The following is a 19,026-nucleotide window of genomic DNA, read 5'->3' as shown; positions in this document are numbered from 1 at the left end:
TCAGACACGTTATCCATTGCTAGCTTCTCGTCATGGTCCAAAAGTTAAACCCATACAGATCAGCAATAGACCAACTGGATCAGCAATAAACCTAAAGAAAGATCACTAAGTTGGCATGAATAATTTTGGCTTGATGGTTGATAACCCTGTATTTATTTTATTTTTCTTTGATTGCCATTGGCAGCCACTGCTATGATCATAACAGTGACCGGAAAGAGATGTTGGGTTGACTTTATTATATGCAAGTCATACTCCTTTTTTTGTTTCTCTTTGGTCGAAGCCCGGCAGTTACCAACCAAGTTCATACCCAACCAACCATTCCAGGTCATATAACACATGGTAAATGACTATCGAGAACATGCAGCTGCAATTCGAGTGGTTCCGATTAGAATGATCATTTTATTTATTTATTTATTTTAAATTTACATTAATTTTAAATATAAAAAATTATAATTTTATTTTAAATAAATTAAAAAAAATAAAATCAAAGTAATAATGTAGATATGAGTTTTGTAAAAGTTTAAAAAATCTCTTATGATTTTAAAGTGTTAAGTTAATTTATGTAACGATATGAACATATGGTAAATATTTGCTTTTGTGATCGTCTAGAATACCACACTTACGGATTTATACGGTGGTTCTTGTTTTAATGAGTTGGTTTTAAATTTTATTATTCAATGGGGTATATGAATTTAAATTGTACAGATTTTATGAGTTATATAATTATGATGTGAAAGACTTAAATGTTTTGTTAATATCCTGGACTGTTGATCTGAATTATAATATTATCAATTTAAGATAAGGTAATTTAAAAATTCGAGAGGGCGTAATAAAGATGAAACCAAAATCGAAATCTAAATCACAAGTTCTATAATTGACGATTCTGATTTTTCAAATCTAAGAACTAAAATCGAATCCAACCTATCCATAATAAACCTTAGCTGGCAAATCATGGGTTAGCAATAACCCAAAAGATTAAGCCGTGAAGAAAGGATTCAATATATTTATAAACTTCAACAGCATGAATAAGCTTGGGAAGCACAAATCCACGTTGGCCCTGTGACTCAGCCACCTGAACAACTTGATTAAAAGAAATCCAGCTTGATATGAAACCAAAGCCTCACACTTTCCTGATGGAAGAGCCAAAGTAAAATGGAAACTAAGCATGCTTGAAACAGAGGTATTCCTCAAAAGGAATTATAACTTCTGTAAGACTCACTATATGGATATTAAACATTTGAGGCAGAAACTTGTAGGAAGCAATATGGAACTCTTAGCTTTCGGTGACCAAGAACAGCAGAAAAATAAAATAAGTTGTGCTATGATCAGATAAACGAGTTGAAAATCTTTCATTTTACAGGGGACAGCTATTTGCTAATCCCCATCATAGGTTGTGGAATTAGACTTCAAGAAAGCCCTTACAACTCCACCATTTGTGTTGATTAATTTTGCTTTCTCAACATTAGAAGGTATCATAAATTCAAGCATGTAGTAATTAAAACCAAATCTTCAGAATTTACTAGTAGTTTCAACGAGTCAGGAAGAACATCCATCTTCCAAAGCAACAACCATAAGTTTCAACACAAGGTCTGAATTACATCTTAATAGACAGTCCGACGAGACCATTGAGTGAATAAGAAGTATTTTAGTTCACATATTCTTTCTTGACGTGTTGCGTAAACCAGTTCAGCATGTCCTGATGTGCCTCTTGAGCGCGCTTAACAGCTGCAGCATCATCGGCTTTGTGTTTGACAGTCCATCCATGAGCAACCCCAGGAAATATCTTTACAATGTGTCTTTCCTGACAAATCATGTGGCTCAAAATCATATTGGATCACAGAATGTTAGCATATATTTTGAGGGGTCCATTTAGTAGATTAATCAAATAGATAAGCTAACATTGTTTGATATTACATTTAAGATGCATGTTCTGTAATTTAGAGTCCAACAACATGACTAAATTGACCTGAAAATGCTGCTATAGGTGACTTACCTCAGATGTTAAAGATAAAGCCTGCTCAAACTGCTTCAACAGTTCCGGCGGAGAAATATGGTCATTCTCAGCCCCAAGTATTGAAATAGGACATTTAACACCTGCTAAATGGTGAAAAAAGATTGTCTCAACTCTCAACAATAAAAACATGTTAAGAAAGCATGAGTTTGTCCAATTATTAAAGGAGGGAATACCCTTCATATCATCAATATTTACAAAAGAAGGATGGCAAAGGACAGCAGCTTCAATCTCACTGGACTTTGCTAATTCCACGACAACTTTGCCTGAGATACAAGAAGTTGAATTTCAGTCAATAACACAAGTTATTCATGTGTTTCAGGCTAGATAATGGTCTAGGACTACATTTTTCAGAGCCAAAAGATACAGTAGTTTTCCACTGTAATCATATCTGGGTCTTCACAATCAGAGCTCAAAGTGCATGCATAAAATATCACGTGAGACTCACCTCCCCAGCAGAAGCCAGCGGCCCCAACTGCAGATATGCCTTTGTTCTTTAGAGCTGCAATAATTGGTTTTGCATCTTGACAGCCTTTGTCCTATGAAGGCAAAAAAACCTTGTTGTTTCCATGCATCAATATTCATGTTAAAGCAATTCAAAAGTGATCTAGTGAAGATGTAATTTTGTATTCTTTTCAGTCAAACATTATATGAGACAATTTTTTATCCATAGTCCACATTCTGAATTTGTATGCTGAAACCCCAATTGTACCAGTACCATAGGAATTAGAGTGAAAGTAAGCTACAATCACCTAATAGGACACTAAAGGAACAGGAGACAGTACTGGGCTGAATGCACATAATATGAGCCAAAATCTAGTGTTCTAGACAACGTATGGATAAACTAGATCATGATATGCATGCCTAATTTTTCTTCTCCAATAGTGTGTTTCAGAAATTAATGGCAAGCAAGAACACATTTTGTGCCATACTGCTCTATGAACCATTCCAGTGAGAATGGGATGCAGACTGCCTTTGTACCAGGGGTATCCCTGTCCTATGTCGAACAATAATATACTATTCTGTAATTTAAAGCAACTCAACATCGAAACCAACCCAAGCCACTCAAACTGGCCCAGTATATATCCGGTCAGGTTCGATAAACATCACATAGCCTGCACAGACCAGTCTAACATTATGTAGTCATAATAGATTGGTAAACGTCATGCAGCCTACACAGACCAGTTTAAGATGAAGTCATAATAGACACTTGCCTAATTGGATTAGGCACATAAAGAAGAGGAACAAATGGGGTATAGCTGTCTGCCTCCAGCCATTTTTCTCTCCATGATATTTCTTGGCTCTTTCTCATTCCTTTATTTTCTTTTTCTATTCAAGTGATATGAGTCAGTACCCAGTATAATAAGGTAATACATGGTCCAGCATTAAAAGTAGAATCCTTCGTCACTAGGTGCGATTAATTTTAGCAGACTAGTACAAGGCCACACCCCAAAAGACCCAATAAACATAGGAAACTATAGCCAATGCTGATCCTAAGGTATCAAATCTGATCAGCTTAGACCACACAGGAAAATAACAAGCAAACAAATGCTGAAATGCTTAAGCAAAATATCTACAGCCAGCAGAAAAATTAGAGGCTTGAGAGATGACAAAGGAAAATGCTCAAGAAGACCCTCTAACATTAAAGAATGAGATCCATATTCCATAGAAGATTCAACATTCATCGTGAAAATCTCAAGTACCTCTAGAAAATCCATATATATATATATATATATATATATATATATATATATATATATATATATATATATATATATATATCTCAAGTACCTAGAAAAATCTCTTTTTGATCGATCATTGAAAAGATAGAATCAGTCCCATCATGGATAATCATTTAAGATCTAATTAGTATTATAGAATATACGGCCCGACAAAGAGTAATATCATGCATTGGTAATATGGAAAAGCTTCATGAGCTGAAAGGTCAGGTGAGGCCTAAGCGATATCGCTTTTATGATAGCATTAATTTACCTCCCCTTCTTAGTGTCGTCACGGTCCTAACACCTTCAACTTGGAACTACCTTGGCGAGTGCCTCAGTTGAGGTAAATTAAACCCGTATAGGAAATGTGTTTAACATAAAAAGGGTGTAAAGTGGATTGTGCAGCCAAATCAGTAAGTAATATAAAGAGAAAACAAAATAGAAATGGCAAAGAAGAGATCACACCGAATTTATAGTGGTTCGGCCATTGTGACCTACGTCCACTCCCGATTCTTCCTCCATTGAGGCCACTGACGTCCACTAATAGTCTTCTTTCAATGGGTGAAGACCAACTACCGTCTTACAACCCTTTTCTCCTTTTCACGGGTTTAGGAGATAACCTTTACAACCACTCAACCCTTCCTTAAACAGAAATTACCCTCTTAGAGAAGAGGAGGGGAACTCTCAAGATTACAATAGTGTTTTTCCTAATTTATATTCTCTATTCATCATGTGCTATACACGTTATTTCATAGGTCATCAAAGACTCCATTAGTTCTTCAAGCGGAAAGTTATTTAGGTCCTTTGTCTCTTGTATTGCAGTTACTTTCGAATCCCAATTTTTAGAAAGAGATCGTAAAACTTTATTAACAAGTTCAAGATTTGAAAAATATTTGTCAAGAGCTTTTAAGCCATTGATGACATCTGTAAAACAAGTGTATATGTAAATAATGGTTTCACTTGACTTCATTCGAAACAGTATAAAATCATGCATCAAAAGATTAATTTTAGAACCTTTAACTCTACTCGTGCCTTCATGTGTAATTTGGAGTGTGTGCCAAATGTCATATGTAGTTTTACAAATTAAAATACGATTAAACTCATTTTTATCTAAAGCGCAAAATAAAGCATTCATAGTTTTAGCGTTTAAAGAAAAAGTTTTCTTCTTCAACTCATTTAATTCGTTCATTGAATTAGAATACTTTTAAAAGCGACTTTCGACAATATTCCATAAATTCAAATTAATAGAAAGCAAGAAAACTCTCATTCGAGTTTTTCAATAAGTGTAGCTCGTCCCATTGAACATAGGAGGACGAATGATAGAGTGACCCTCTTAAAAGCAAAAAAAAACTATCTCTCTTGGGTGTTAAACCAAACAGAGAGAAATTTGGCTCTGATACCAATTGTTATGATCAAGTTGGCACTAAAAGAGGGGCAGGGGGGGTGAATTAATACTTACAAAAAATTACGTCAATTCGAAAATATCGTTCGATAAAGTTCGTATCAGAAAGATGAGTTTAACTTGAAAGCGCGTTCGTAAGCGTAGTGAAAGTAGTAAGCAAGTAAATCAGTTTGCAATATGAGAATGAAAAGCAAAATAGAAATGCAAACCAAGTACATCGGATTTATATTGGTTCGGTTATCGTGACCTACGTCCACTCTCATTCCTTTTCACTTGAGGCAACCGGCTTCCACTACCGATCTTCTTTCTAATAGGTGAAGATCAATTACCCTTACACTCTTTCTCCTTTTCATAGGTTGATGAGAGAACCTTTACACCCCTCTTTTACAAGTGTTCCCTCACACATATCCCTTAAGACTAACACTAAGCTCTTGGAGGAGAGACTCTATACTTAAAAAGTTTACAACCTTGGAATCACAATGTTTTTTCTCTATTTCTGTATGTATTCCAAGCATAAATTTATGGGGTATTTATAGACCCCAAATGGCTTCAAAAATTGGAGTCAAAACTCAAATCCTCGGATTTTCAAGGTACTGGCAGTACCACCGCCAATACTGGGCGGTACCACTGCCTGCCAGACTGACAACTAGCGATACCACCGCCTGTCGATTTGACATTAGGCGGTACCACCGCTAGTCTAACACTAACACTGGGCAATACCACCGCTTGACATAGTCTGGGAGATTGTGTCTGGACGATACCACCGCCAGACCCTTTCTACAGGACACTGAATGGGCCAAACAATAGGCTCAAATCAGCCCTGATTCAGGCCCAATTGGCATTGTTTCATCCCAAAACAGACTCAATTAGTCCTAAACTAACTCGATCTAGACACAATTGATTACAAGCATGAATCCTATGTTGTCCGACATGTCATTGTTTCATTCGGCGTTTCATCTGATCCTTCGGTGCATCGTTCTCTCCTTCGGCGTTTTGCTCAATCGGCATGTTAAATCCCGCAACTTCCGATCTCCTTAGTGCGATGTCCGATCCTTCGGCCCGATGCTCGAACTCATGGCACGAAACCTTCTGCCGACACATCGACCGATCTTGTGACTCGACATCCAATCTCCTGACATGTTTCACTCCGGCCCAATGTCCGATTCCTCTTGCTTTAATCGATTTGCCTTTTCTGATCGAAGTTAGTCTTGCGTTATTCAAAACGCAGATTAGATCATAACTTCATCAATTGATTTCATCATCAAAATCCAAGATTCAACAAAAGACACCTTATCTAGAGTCTTTCAAGGCCTTGTTTCGCTTGAGTATCTAGGTAAGCACCAGGATTCTTCATAATAACACTAACTTCTACACACACGCACATATATTCGCTTGAGTATATATATATATATATATTCTCCTCCCTTTTTCTTGTCATTACTCATTATCTACGTCTATTTTCTCTTCTATCTACTGCTACTTGAATCAACAGCACGTTGGTAATTATTTTCAACTCGTTCAGTCCAAAATTTAAATTATTTGTATCAACTCAATCACTTTTGCCCTAAAATAAATAAGCCAATTCAATGTGCACCAAGGTGTAACTCAATAGTCCATTGTAAGTACAAATTCATCTTATCTCACTGGCAGGTGTGTTTAAGATAATACTGGAGCATGCACCACAAACCATGTTCTAATTGATCTCAAAAGAGTTCCAGAAGTGCAAGATGAAATCACTCTGTGCAAAAAGAACATGTCGTCTCATGATAAAAACACCTTAACAATAAAAATTGGAGGATTATGTTTTTCCTTTGGTTATCCATTCTATTGATTCTTTTTTCCGCTATTATCATATAGTGCCAGAACAACCGGAGAAAATAACCCAAACAATGATTTACTCCCCTTGTACAGGGAGAAATTCAGGATGCAAGATAAGAAACCAACCGGGGAATGAGACTGTATCCAAATCGAAATAGGCCTCTCAGGATTATCAGCTGAATAGGGATCGTCATATAAGAGATTTGGTACCACGACAAAGAAACCTGAGGTGGCAATTTTATCTGCAATTTTCCTTTACAACCAGACATTGCAAGTGTAAACATTAAAAGTTCACAAAATCTTTAATGCAATATAAGGAAATAAAATGAAGATGTAAATGTAGATAAACAACATAAAACAACCAACAAAACATCACCAACCATCAGAAAAAATAATACAGAATCCTAGGATTATCTCCAATCCAAAATATAAATTTTGTTTGAAATGACCAAGAGTTCACAATGAAATATCATAATTTTGTAGCCTGGTGGTGTTACGATACAAACAATTGAAATGGGTTAAAACACTAAAAACCAACAAAGCAGTCCATGCTGCCTGCAAACAATGATGGTAGAACAGGCTTTGTGACAGTCCACCCTACTGGTTTATGAAATTAGTAATAGCAGAGATTATCGCATCCGTGTTCTGAATTTATTGGATAATATCAGCAAGAATACAGAATATTTTGGTAAGAAATAATAAGTTTCATGTAGAATTACAAACGATCAAACAGCCTTTCAGTGATATAAAGAAGATGATAGGGGTAAATAGACACTCGATATAACGTGAACAAGTACAAGACATAAATTTAGGGCCACAGTTGAACAGAATCAGTTCATCATATACAGAAAAGAGGCAGAGGCACCTATGATTAGACCAATCATAAACACAGCCAGCTAAAAAAAGTAAATAGGATGTCTTTCAGCTTTCTTAACTATCAGTGAGAATTGGGAACTACTTCGGCTTGATCATGTGATATGAGCTTATGATTCCACCAAATTAGCCCCTAGCACTGCCTAGCCACATATTCGACCACTCCATTGATCATTTGTCTTGCTATTTTGTTATTGAATATATATATTTCCAAGGTATTGTACGTTCATATACTTGGCTGTATAAGCTTTTTTCAGCTGAAAATATTAGTGCATGATCGATCAAAAGCTCATGTCTCATATTACTAACAGTCTCACGTCAATTAATATTTTGTACCACCATCTGTTTAGGTCTTAATCATATGATTATTAATCCACCATACTGACCAAAATCAGAGAACTTTCAAGGTCAAATTGATAGAAGATAAGATTTTCCTAACTATATGAGGAAATTTCTCTATTCTGTTGAGGAAAATCCTCTATTCTGTTAGGGAAATCCTCCCTCCTAATTTGTATAAATAGGAGAAGAACATGTTAATAGATTCAAGCTAAAGCTATTTCATTTCTATAATAAAGCTTCTTCAATTATTGTTCTTATCTTCTATTATTTCTATCATGGTATCAGAGCCGCTTGCTTAGAGCAAGCTCTCTTCTTGCTGCCAATTCATCATTGGTGTTGCCACTCTGCGCCAACGTCCGTTACCTTCCGCTACGGCATCTTTAGTGCTGCTCATCAGCACTGCCCCACCTTTCTTCCTCGTTCCGACCACGACCAACGTCGTTGAGAAAAGCGAAGCTTCACTCTTGCCTTCGGCCAGTGACCAACGTCGCTAAGAAAAGTGAAGCTTCACCCTTCGGCTAGCGACCAATGCCGTTGCATTCCTAAGAGGCTCCGTGGTCAATCCTCATCTTCCTCACCGCGGTAGTCTTCGCTGATCTGTCAACATTCGGCAGACTTAAGGAGAATGAAGGGAACGCCTGTGCCATCACAGCAACAGCAATCGCAACAACAACAGCAGCGATCTACACTTATCTTACTCATGAAGCCTCTCATTTGCTGGTTATGATGACGGATTGCTTCCTTTTGACCGGCGCCATTGAAGGCTCCCCCAGATTGCAGCGTCCAACGTCGCCTAGCGCAGAGCAAAAGCGAGCTCTCAACACCGATCCTGTCTTCTTCTCTTGTTTCGGCTTCTAGCCTCCTGCCACCTCTCTTTCCTCTCTTCTTCTTCTTCCTCACCGCGGTAGTCTTCGCTGATCTGTCAACATTCGACAGACTTAAGGAAAATGAAGGGAACGCCTGTGCCATCACAGCAACAACAATCGCAACAACAGCAGCAGCGATCTACACTTATCTTACTCATGAAGCCTCTCATTTGTAAACAATTCTTTGCATCGATCCAAGATTGGTATCCTTGTCAAGAGCACCATCTTGCGGGGGCATGATAGAAGATAAGATTTTCCTAACTATATGAGGAAATTTCTCTATTCTGTTGAGGAAAATCCTCTATTCTGTTAGGGAAATCCTCCCTCCTAATTTATATAAATAGGAGAAGGAACATGTTAATAGATTCAAGCTAAAGCTATTTCATTTCTATAATAAAGCTTCTTCAATTATTGTTCTTATCTTCTATTATTTCTATCACAAATAAGTGCCTCATGTCCTCCCCTCTGTTTGCTGTACTAAGAAAGAACCGAAATGGAGATCACAGACCACCAGCACGGTTTACCTGGAAGATGCCCTCAGAAGTTTCCTTCTAATGTCAACGTGGGCAAGCCAACAAAACACATGGAAGACAACCAAATCGGAAGTCACACAAGTCACGGCCTAAACACAAACGCCAATAAATGAAATCGGTACCTCAAATTCGGCGCTTCGAATCCTGCAAACATTCCATCGGACGAAGCATGTCAGCGACACAACCGTAAGAAAGAAAGAAAGCACAAAGACCGTAGAAACCCTTAGCATACACACGGACGGAAGCTTAAGAGAGGAGAAGAGAACATCACCGAATATGTCGGAGATGAGGAGAACGGCGAGCTTGGAGTTAGGGGAGCCGGCGGTGTACGCCCTGACGCCGCCGAGGTCGTCAACGACGATGCCGTCGCCACAGGCAGGGCTTAGAGTCGGCGGGTTGGCGCAGCACTGGGAGCTCGCCATGTTCATGGCTTCTTCTCTCGTCTCTTTCCTGTGAGATTTGTACCGAGGGTGGCGAGCAGTCCAAGGACGGCAATTTTATTAATTAAATTTTATAATTTTTTAAACTAAAAAAATTCATCAACCACCATTATTTTAAATTAAAAATATATATTATTATAAAAGATAAATATAAATATAAACTTTCTCACACTAGTTGGTAATTTAAACGTGCACAAAGATTATTGCGTTGCCCATGGAACGAAAATATATACGATGGAGCACAATTTGGTAACATGTCATTATCCCTGGTCATATCAGCATGAAGGATTACACGTCGAACCATACCTCCCACCCAAGCATTCATAAATCTAAAAGAAAAATTATTTTTTACTTCTTACTTAATATCAGTTTTATTTTTCTTTTTTAGAAAACAAAATCACGGCATCCACCATTGTACGAAATGGCTACGCTTCACCACCATCGGCCCATTTCACTGTCGGTTCTCCCTCTTCTCTCCCGGCTGAGACCTTCTTCGGCTATCCCCGCAACGCTGTTCTCGCGCCCACCGCTCTCCGGACTGCCGTGCACTCCGATATCTGCTCGGGCCATCCGCGATAAGCGCATCCTTGGACCCGTCCGTGGATGCGCGACCTCAGATTCCGCGATTTCCCCCGGACCTCCACCCTCGTCGAGGATCTTTATCAAAGGTATTCACTTTGTATGTCTCGTCGGTTATAGAATGGATTCGAAACGTGTTCTTGCCATAAGAACCGGAAAGTATCAACGACTATCCGGTTGCAGTCATTTTGTTCGACGAATTGCCGTTCTGAAAAAGTAATGACTTATACACGTCATGACCTACACTATATCCTTGCAAAGTTGATTATAATATAGCATGCATGCATATTGCTTGAAATATGAAGATCCTCGCAATTTACCTCTCCTTTTAACATAAATTTGGGAAACTCAGGTGTTTAACCTATAGTTAGTTTGAAAATTTCTCTTGAAAAAAAAATTAAAATGGATAAAATTCTCTTAATACTTTTATTATCACTATAGTTTTACCTTACTGGTCTACCGCATAAAGCAAGTTTTGTAGTTTTGCAAGGACACACACACACACACACACACACACATATAATTAAATTTGGATGGGTGAAAGCAAAAGTAAAAGTTATTTTGTATGGACCTGTACGTGAAACTTACCTATTTATATTTTACTTTTTTTGCAGAAGTATCAAAACATGATTCATGCTCAACATCGAACTTATGGTTTTAAGAACACCAATGTATCTCACATAGGCACAAATGCGTGATCTTCGGCTAAGACATGGCACATCTGAGGCCCATGGAACAAAGCTATCTTCACATCAAACAGTGTGTGTGCATGGGATATGCAGATTGCATTTGGCCCATGGACACAGAGTCTGCTTGGTTTTTGCTCCAAGGAGGAGAAGTACTTGATATCCATGTAAATCAACTTAATAATTTGTAATAATCAATTGGAGGTTGTGGTGGTGTTGTTAAGTTTGGAACAAACAAAACAAATACTAAGGTTAATGAGGAAGTCTGAATCTCCAGAATAAGAATGGGCAAATGATGCATTTGATGGAAAAGATCAACTTGTAAAATTCTAGCACTTATAGGAAGATAATAAAAGAGAAATTGGCATTAATCGATCCATCATAACATAGTTTGAGTATGTCAGGTTTCTCCTTCAGAAAATATGGCCTTTTCCTAAAAATGATACATATATGTTAATATTATGTCATTTCTTATATGATTCATTTTTACAGTCCTCTCATATCCGTCTTGAGGTTCTATATACTGTGTGCATTGTCTAAAATAGATTATGCAATAAGAAGTGTCTTTGCTCTGATTCTTTAGGTCTATCATATAAATCCTAATGCTTTAGATATGACAATACAGGATTATCTCGTTCAACATCTGAGGGATTCTTGGCAAAGACCTTTTCATCCTTTGGAGAAGTCAAGAAAAGTAAAATAGTTAAAATGTTTAAGTCAATTATTTGACAAAAAAGGGAATAAAACTTATACTACTTGTTCGATAGCATTAAGTACTGGTTGTCCCTCTGCCATTCTGCAGTAACGATAATTACAAGCAAAAGTTCGAAACAGTCTCTGGGACTTGCATATATATGGTTTGCCCGTGAACAAGATGCACTAATGGCGGTAAAGGAGATGAATGGAAAGGTGGTTATATTTTATTTAGCATTTAACTTTCAAATTCTAAAGAGCTCTGTGCGTCTGCAATATTTCTATTCTTAATTTGACCCTTTTTCTTGTAGTTTCTTGATGGCAGGTTTGTTGCTGTCACAATTGCAGAAGCTGAATCTCCTTCTAAACAGGTAAGAGCCAAACCATACAGATTTTGACTCAAATACTTGTGAAGTTGCTTCAGGAGGCACAGGAAGACATGGTTTCATTAGAGTTGATCACAAGTTTATGTAATTTGGTTTTAGGTGTATAATTCTTTGGTTACAAATACCTTTCGTAGTTTTGATATGTGATGTACAATCTATTTTTCTAATGTATTGCCTTATATGAACACTAATTTTCATGTTTTCTAGATAATGTGAATATTTATTCATTCAGTCATGATTGACTGGGCATCCGTGGACATGTCTATTTCCAATTTTTCAATCCAAATATTTCCTCAGAGAAAGGTGGACAGGGATACAACTTCAATGGTGGCATAGCATCACTAATCAGTTTCACCTTGTGTCCCACAATCTTATCCTGGTCACATCAGAAAAATTGCAGAATTCTGGACCACTAGATCAAACAGGGATGCTGATGCAGCTGATTGGCCTCTTATCTGGGGTGGTTTCTTCTCGTGCAAATCTAAGGTGAAGTCTGTGTTGTTAATTGCACGCATATAAATGCATACATGATCAAACTTCTTGATTTTTGGCTGTGGGTTTTCATTTCAGGTGTAGTGTTCATGGATTTAAACTTCTTGATTTTTAGTTTACTGATGCTCAAACTTTGGATAAGACCTTATCAGAGAATTTAGTATTAGAAGTCCAAGTCACTCAGCATAACTGGTTCCCTGGTTGATCTTTCTAAAAGACCCCTGGGGTTTCTATGTTTTATTGTTTTGGAGTTTTAAGAACTGGTTTGGCTGCTATAACATCAATCCTGCAATTATTCGGTTCTTGAGAAAGCAGCCTGAGCTTCTTGCCTTGGAACTTTTGCACCTTCTTCCTGGCATTAGAGTTGACCTCATGAACATAAACCCATGTTCTGAAGTTAAACCTGACTAAAGTGAGGTTAATCAAGTTAAGATAATGCAAAGTTGATGCACAGGTAAGATTTCAAATATGCTTGGCACGGGTTTAAACAGGTATCTGATATCAGTCACTAAGAGACTTAGTTTCTAAGCAATAAGAAGCGAGTCCTGACACACTTGCAACTATATATATAAATATTAATTAGCTAAACATATTTTAATGTGCCTTTGCTAAGATATCCTAGTGGTTAATGTGTCTCAACTTGAAGTTTCTATGAGAGTGTTTTATCATATGGTGCTCCTCTATTTGGTTATTACTAAGGGTGTCCATGTTTTCATACTATAACCAATATATTCTTTATAAAAAAAATGATAGCCAATTTCCGTTGACCCCATTTGACTCTCGGGTTTTTTTTGGGTTGAATGGGTTTGTTTGACTTAAATCAGACTAGACTGGTTCAATAAAAGCTTTAAGTATTTGATTCTTTCCTACCTTGATTGTCTTTCTTTTTTTCTCAAATTACCCTACATTAGGTCACAATCAGCTAATGCAATAGCAATGTCTCCTAATGCAATACAATAATAGCTTAATGTCTCCTAAGCTATTATTGTAGTTGTTTCCTAATCTTAGTCCTATCCTAATGTACTGTAAGTACAAGCCTTAGCTCTTGCTAAAGCAACAACAGGTCATAGTCATAAAAAGGAGAGGAAGGCACTGGCTTCCTACCCCATCATTAAAGAGGAGATGAAGGGGTCTCATTAAGACTCGGTGGTGGTGTCATCATCGTGACTTCTTACCCTGTCGTCATCATAAAAGGTTATCATAGTGGTCACGATCATCGTCGCCAACGAGGCAGGTGATGGTTGTCACCTTCTTGCTTGCAATATGTCAAACTTCCCACTAGTTGTCATTATTGTGGGCTGTTGATTGAGCATTGAAACTTATTATCGTCATCACCAATAGTTCGTTATTGTTGCCTTCCCACCAATTGTATGTCGATTTTCTCATTAGTCATCATGGCTATGGCCATTAGTTGAGCCTCAGTAATGAGTGGTCACCAACATCGACGTTCTCCTTTCCACTAATGTCTATCGTCATCGTCATCAACGAAGTCATATATTGAGTCTTGGTGACAAGTACAACAATAGAGCTATAACTTATTGATCGCCAATGTCCTCATTCCTATTGGTCATTGTCACCTTCAACAAAGCCTTATAAAGCCTTGATGATTAGTAGTTTATCGTTGTACCCTCATTTAGCTTGCGAAGAGTGTGAAACAAATAGGCAATTTTAGATTTAAAAACCTAACGATAAGATTACCTTACCTCCAATCAGTATAAAATAACTACGTAGAAGGAAGAAGACTGAGATAGATATAAGACATAATGGCAAGATGCCTAGAAGGTGTTCGATGTATTAATAATTAGGTCACAATTGATGATTATACAAATTTTTACTAGTTGTATAAGTTGACATTCTCAAATGGAAAACAATGTGGTATCTTCGATTTTTTATATAGCTTAGTTTTGATTAATTTGTGTTCTCTACATTAGCTATAGGAGATGATTTTTTTTATATAGTATACCTATACAAGTCTACATATATAATTTTTTGGCAAGTGAGTTGCAACGAAACATTATAAACTTGTGATAATTTTGAATCTTGATTTATCATTTTCTAATTGATGTTACAATCCTTGTTATATTTTTGTTTTTGATGATTTGCAGAGTGGATTTTAATTTAGAATATTTTTTTGTTGAGATATGTTTTGTTCATATCATCGCATGCCAAATTCCATTAATTATACTAAAATTATGAAAAAAATTAAAAAATTACTATTAATCAACTTAGAATCATGTTATGGAAGTTCTAGAGAATTTGAATCTGATTTGGGTGAATTTTAACTTAAGCTATACTTGAGTTATGGATAGGACACGATTACGATCTAACATTCGATCATCGTATGAAATTTCATTAATTATATTAAAATTATAAAAATAAAATAAAAAAAATTATGATTAATAAAGTTAGAATCATGTCATTGTAATTACGAAGAATTTGGTTTTGATTTGAGTAAATTTTAACTCGAGTTACAAATAGGATACACTTATGATCTAACATTATGATCATGGCCATGTCAAAATCCTATTAATTATACTAAAATCATATAAAAATTAAAAAATTAGTACTAATCAATTTAAAATCATGTCTTAGTAGTTTTTTATTAATTTAGATCGATTATATTTATTGTAATTTGAGTTACACTCAGATCATAATTTATGATCTAACAGTTGTACCACTTACACTCAATGCTCTATTGACCTGGTGGTGGTGCCTAGTAGTGGTGATGCATAATGAGGTATATTATGGAAGTAGGTGGTGCCCAGTAGTGATGATGTATATATATTTTATGAGGTATATTATGGAAGTATATGTATATGCTACAATATGTGATGTGAGAGTATACATTTATATTATAACGTGTGGTCTAGGAGTGCATGTATATGTTATGATATACGGTGCAGGAGTACATATATATATTATGATGTATGGTATAAGAGTACATGTATATGCTATGACGTGTGGTATGAGAGTGTATATATATATTATGACATGCGGTATGGATTGCATGTATATATTATGATGATGTACGGTGTGAGAGTGCACGTATATATTATGATTTGAGGTATAGAAGTTCATGAATATACTATAATTCCTATATATGCATATACGCATTTTAAGTTATTTCAACATAGAATTTTATATCTTTATTATGTATATGTTATTTGTTGGGAAACTTGGACAAAGTATCATATGTATAGCGGAAGAATAGAGAACAAAATATTAAATTTCTTAAAGAAAAAAGTTTTCATCATTGTGCTAAGATTGGTGCGTAAAACAAAACACAAAATCGAAACTACGCGTATCAAACGAGATTTATTACTAAGGGAGATCATATACCCTCTAGGCCTAATATCGAGCTAGCCGTGAGTCATACCTATCAGAACTCCTTCTGACTTAGTGAATTATCATCTCCATAATAATTCACTTAACTCATCGACTATAGACGTACTAGGCCACTACACCGTAGTTCCTAGGTGATACATGGGAATTCAATCCATTGGACCTGTTTGTCCTTAGTTACCATAGTTTCCATGTATCTATAGTCCCTCATCCATCTAATATCTCATAGACTGTATACCGGGTATAGTGTTGTCAAGCCTATACGAAATCTACTCAAGTCTTGCTCTAATCGAATTCTCTTGGAGAACTCTTTCTCTCTCAATCCGAATGATCATAGCCATAGATCTGCCTAGACAAGAACACATAAGATATTCTATTGAATCTCAGATTTTGATGATGAAATAAATTAATGAAGTTATGATCTAATGTATGTTCGAGTGATGCAGGATTATCTTCGATCAGAAAAGGCAAATTGATTGAAGCAGGAAGAATCAAACGTTGGGCCGGAGTGAACATGTCAGAAGATTGGACGTTGGGCTGGAGGATCGATCGATGTGTCGGTAGAAAGACTTCATACCATGAGTTTGGGTATTAGGCCGATGGATCAGACATTGCGTCAAGGAGATCATATATTGCGGAAGGTCAACATGTCGATTAAGCAATACGCCGAAGGAGAGGACGATACGTCGAAGGATCGAACGAAGTGTTAGATAAACCAATGACATGTCGAACAACATAGGATTCGTGCTTGTAATCATTTGTCTAGATCGAAGTAGTTTAGGGGGCTAATTGAGTTAATTTTTGGTGTAATTATACTAACTTAATTAGGAGTCAATTGAGCCTAAATTGGGATTATTTTGTGTCAAGAGGAAGGCACATTCAATGACCAAAAAGTTGGGTTAAGCGATGGCACCGCCAAACTGGCGGTGGAACCGCCTATGAGCTGGAAAAGTCAAAAGCCCAATCTATGAGGTTGTCAAGCAGTGGTACCGCCTAGTGTCAGACTGATAGATGGTGGTATCGCCCAGTACTGGCAGTATCCTGAAAACCCAGGATGAAACTATTTTGGCTCCAAATTTGAATCCATTTGGGGCTTATAAATACCTCACTAATCCTTGCTCGGTTTACATAAGAACTAAGACAAAAAAACTAGAGAAAACGCTGTTGTAATCTTGTGAGAATTCCCCTCCTCTTCTCTAAGTTAAATTTCAGTTTAAGGAAGGGGTGCGTGACTTGTAAAGATTATTTCCTAAACTTGTGAAAAGAATAAACGGGTTGTAAGAGGGTAATTGATCTTCACTCGTAGAAAGAAGATCGATAGTGAAAGTTGGTGGCCTCGACGGATGAGGAATCGGGAGTGGACGTAGTTCATGACGATCGAACCACTATAAATCTGGTGTGCCCTTTTCTCTTACTGTTTACCTACATTACGTTCTTATTTAACTATATACTACTTTTGCTTACACTCTTATGAATGTTTTTAAGTTTAAATGAATTTCTGTTACAGGCTTTTCGAACGAAAATTTTTAAACCGATATTTCTGACCAAAAGCACTAATTTATCCCCTCTCTTAGTGTCAATTTTGATCCTAATAGTTGGTATCAGAGTCTCGTTACTCTCAGTTGATTTAACACCCAAGAGAATGGCTTTTACCGATAATATAGAGGGTCACTCTATCACTCGTCCTCCTATGTTCAATGGGACGGACTACACGTATTAGAAAATACGAATGAGAGTTTTCTTGCTTTCTAGGAACTTTGATTTATAGAATATTATCGAATATGGTTTTCAACACCCCTCTAAACCTATGAATTAATGGAATGATTTTGAGAAAAAAATCATTTTCGTTAAATGCTTTGTTTTGTACTTTAGACAAAAATAAGTTTAATCGTATTTCGATATACGAAATGTACATAACATTTGGCACACTCTTTAAATTACACACAACTAAAGTTAAAGAATCTAAAATCAATCTTTTAATGTATAATTTTAAGTTATTTCGAATGAAACCAAGTGAAATTATTATCTCACATATATACCCATTTTACATATGTTGTCAACGATTTAATAATACTTGGTAAAAGTTTTTCTAGCCTTGAACTTGTAAATAAAATACTAAGATCCCTTCCAAAAAGTTAAGATCCTAAAGTGTAACATCCACCATTTTTAAAAATTCAGTAAAAGGTTTGTTTGTAAAAATAAGGATTATTTAATAATTATTTTATATTAAATAATATTATATTAAAAGTTTATGACTAGGGACCTAAGAGTAAATATTAGAAGTTTGATATAATTTATGAAAGATTCAGATTTAAGTAAGAAAAAAAAAATAGTAGACATGTGTCACTAGTTAACCTAAGGTTAGTGTCACTTATCTTTTCTCTAAAGATGACACCTAGCCTCTTTCATGCATGCATGACACATTGCAACTTTTGCATATGCCAAAACCCAAATAATTAGATGAAAGGTTAAAGAAAATAAACCTGAAGAGTTGCAGCCAATGTGAGTTTGAGAAAAGAAGAAGAAGAAGAAGAAGAAGAAGAAGAAGAGCTTGAGGTTTTTCATCAATTTTTTTATATTTGGGATTCAAATAATTTTAAGGCAAGTGTTCTAATCCCATCCTATAGTAAGCTTAATCTCTGTTTCCATTTTTATTCTACAAAATTTGAAAGATTTCAACTGAGAACCAAACCTTCTTTCATTTTGATATAAAGCTATGAATCTGTAATTTTTCGGTAATCTGACCTCTATGCAATGTTTCGGTTATAACATTTTGTAATAAACTCTGATTTAGACAAGACCTATTCCATTTGAAAGTAGACAAAAAAATATTTATTTTGATACT

The 19,026-nt window shown here is 36.2% G+C and overlaps 2 protein-coding genes and 1 long non-coding RNA gene across 4 annotated transcripts; 1 reads left to right on the top strand and 2 right to left on the bottom strand.

The window, feature by feature from the left end:
- Nucleotides 1-1,470: 1,470 nt before the first annotated feature.
- On the bottom strand, nucleotides 1,471-10,048 carry LOC103998228 (endo-1,3;1,4-beta-D-glucanase-like). 2 transcript variants are annotated; one of them, XM_065167097.1, is made up of 7 exons: nucleotides 9,835-10,048; nucleotides 9,686-9,707; nucleotides 7,079-7,205; nucleotides 2,460-2,550; nucleotides 2,188-2,277; nucleotides 1,994-2,097; nucleotides 1,471-1,801 (listed from the first exon to the last, which is right to left on the bottom strand). In XM_065167097.1, the coding sequence occupies exons 1-7, from the start codon at nucleotides 9,989-9,991 to the stop codon at nucleotides 1,646-1,648; spliced, it is 747 nt and encodes a 248-aa protein (XP_065023169.1). In that variant the 5' UTR covers nucleotides 9,992-10,048; the 3' UTR covers nucleotides 1,471-1,645. The 2 variants fall into 2 exon arrangements, with proteins under 2 accessions (XP_065023169.1, XP_065023170.1); XM_065167098.1 differs by having other exon boundaries at nucleotides 1,994-2,094.
- LOC135649010 (uncharacterized) lies at nucleotides 8,012-9,677 on the bottom strand. Its single transcript, XR_010501156.1, has 2 exons — nucleotides 8,863-9,677; nucleotides 8,012-8,761 (listed from the first exon to the last, which is right to left on the bottom strand). It is a non-coding gene; the product is annotated as an uncharacterized LOC135649010 (long non-coding RNA).
- Nucleotides 10,049-10,305: 257 nt separating the features above from the next.
- Nucleotides 10,306-12,596, top strand: LOC135648510 (organelle RRM domain-containing protein 1, chloroplastic-like). The gene is made up of 4 exons (XM_065166263.1): nucleotides 10,306-10,671; nucleotides 11,894-11,962; nucleotides 12,071-12,177; nucleotides 12,273-12,596. Exons 1-4 carry the CDS (start codon nucleotides 10,425-10,427, stop codon nucleotides 12,357-12,359), a joined length of 510 nt encoding a protein of 169 aa, XP_065022335.1. The 5' UTR covers nucleotides 10,306-10,424; the 3' UTR covers nucleotides 12,360-12,596.
- Nucleotides 12,597-19,026: the final 6,430 nt, after the last annotated feature.

This window comes from Musa acuminata, chromosome BXJ3-9 (assembly GCF_036884655.1).
Source record: "Musa acuminata AAA Group cultivar baxijiao chromosome BXJ3-9, Cavendish_Baxijiao_AAA, whole genome shotgun sequence".
NCBI lineage: Eukaryota > Viridiplantae > Streptophyta > Magnoliopsida > Zingiberales > Musaceae > Musa > Musa acuminata.
The sequence above is the reverse complement of the archived record's forward strand: the minus strand, read 5'-3'. Positions and strand labels throughout refer to the sequence as shown.

Coding starts and splice junctions, on each gene's coding strand:
- LOC135648510 (XM_065166263.1), top strand. CDS start 10,425: ATGGCTACGCTTCACCACCATCGGCCCATTTCACTGTCGGTTCTCCCT. Junction 10,672..11,893: donor GTCGAGGATCTTTATCAAAG/GTATTCACTTTG, acceptor ATGACAATACAG/GATTATCTCGTTCAACATCT. Junction 12,178..12,272: donor TAAAGGAGATGAATGGAAAG/GTGGTTATATTT, acceptor TTTTTCTTGTAG/TTTCTTGATGGCAGGTTTGT.
- LOC103998228 (XM_065167097.1), bottom strand. CDS start 9,991: ATGAACATGGCGAGCTCCCAGTGCTGCGCCAACCCGCCGACTCTAAGC. Junction 7,206..9,685: donor TTCGAAGCGCCGAATTTGAG/GTACCGATTTCA, acceptor CTGGTTGTAAAG/GAAAATTGCAGATAAAATTG. Junction 2,551..7,078: donor GGATACAGTCTCATTCCCCG/GTTGGTTTCTTA, acceptor TTGCCTTCATAG/GACAAAGGCTGTCAAGATGC.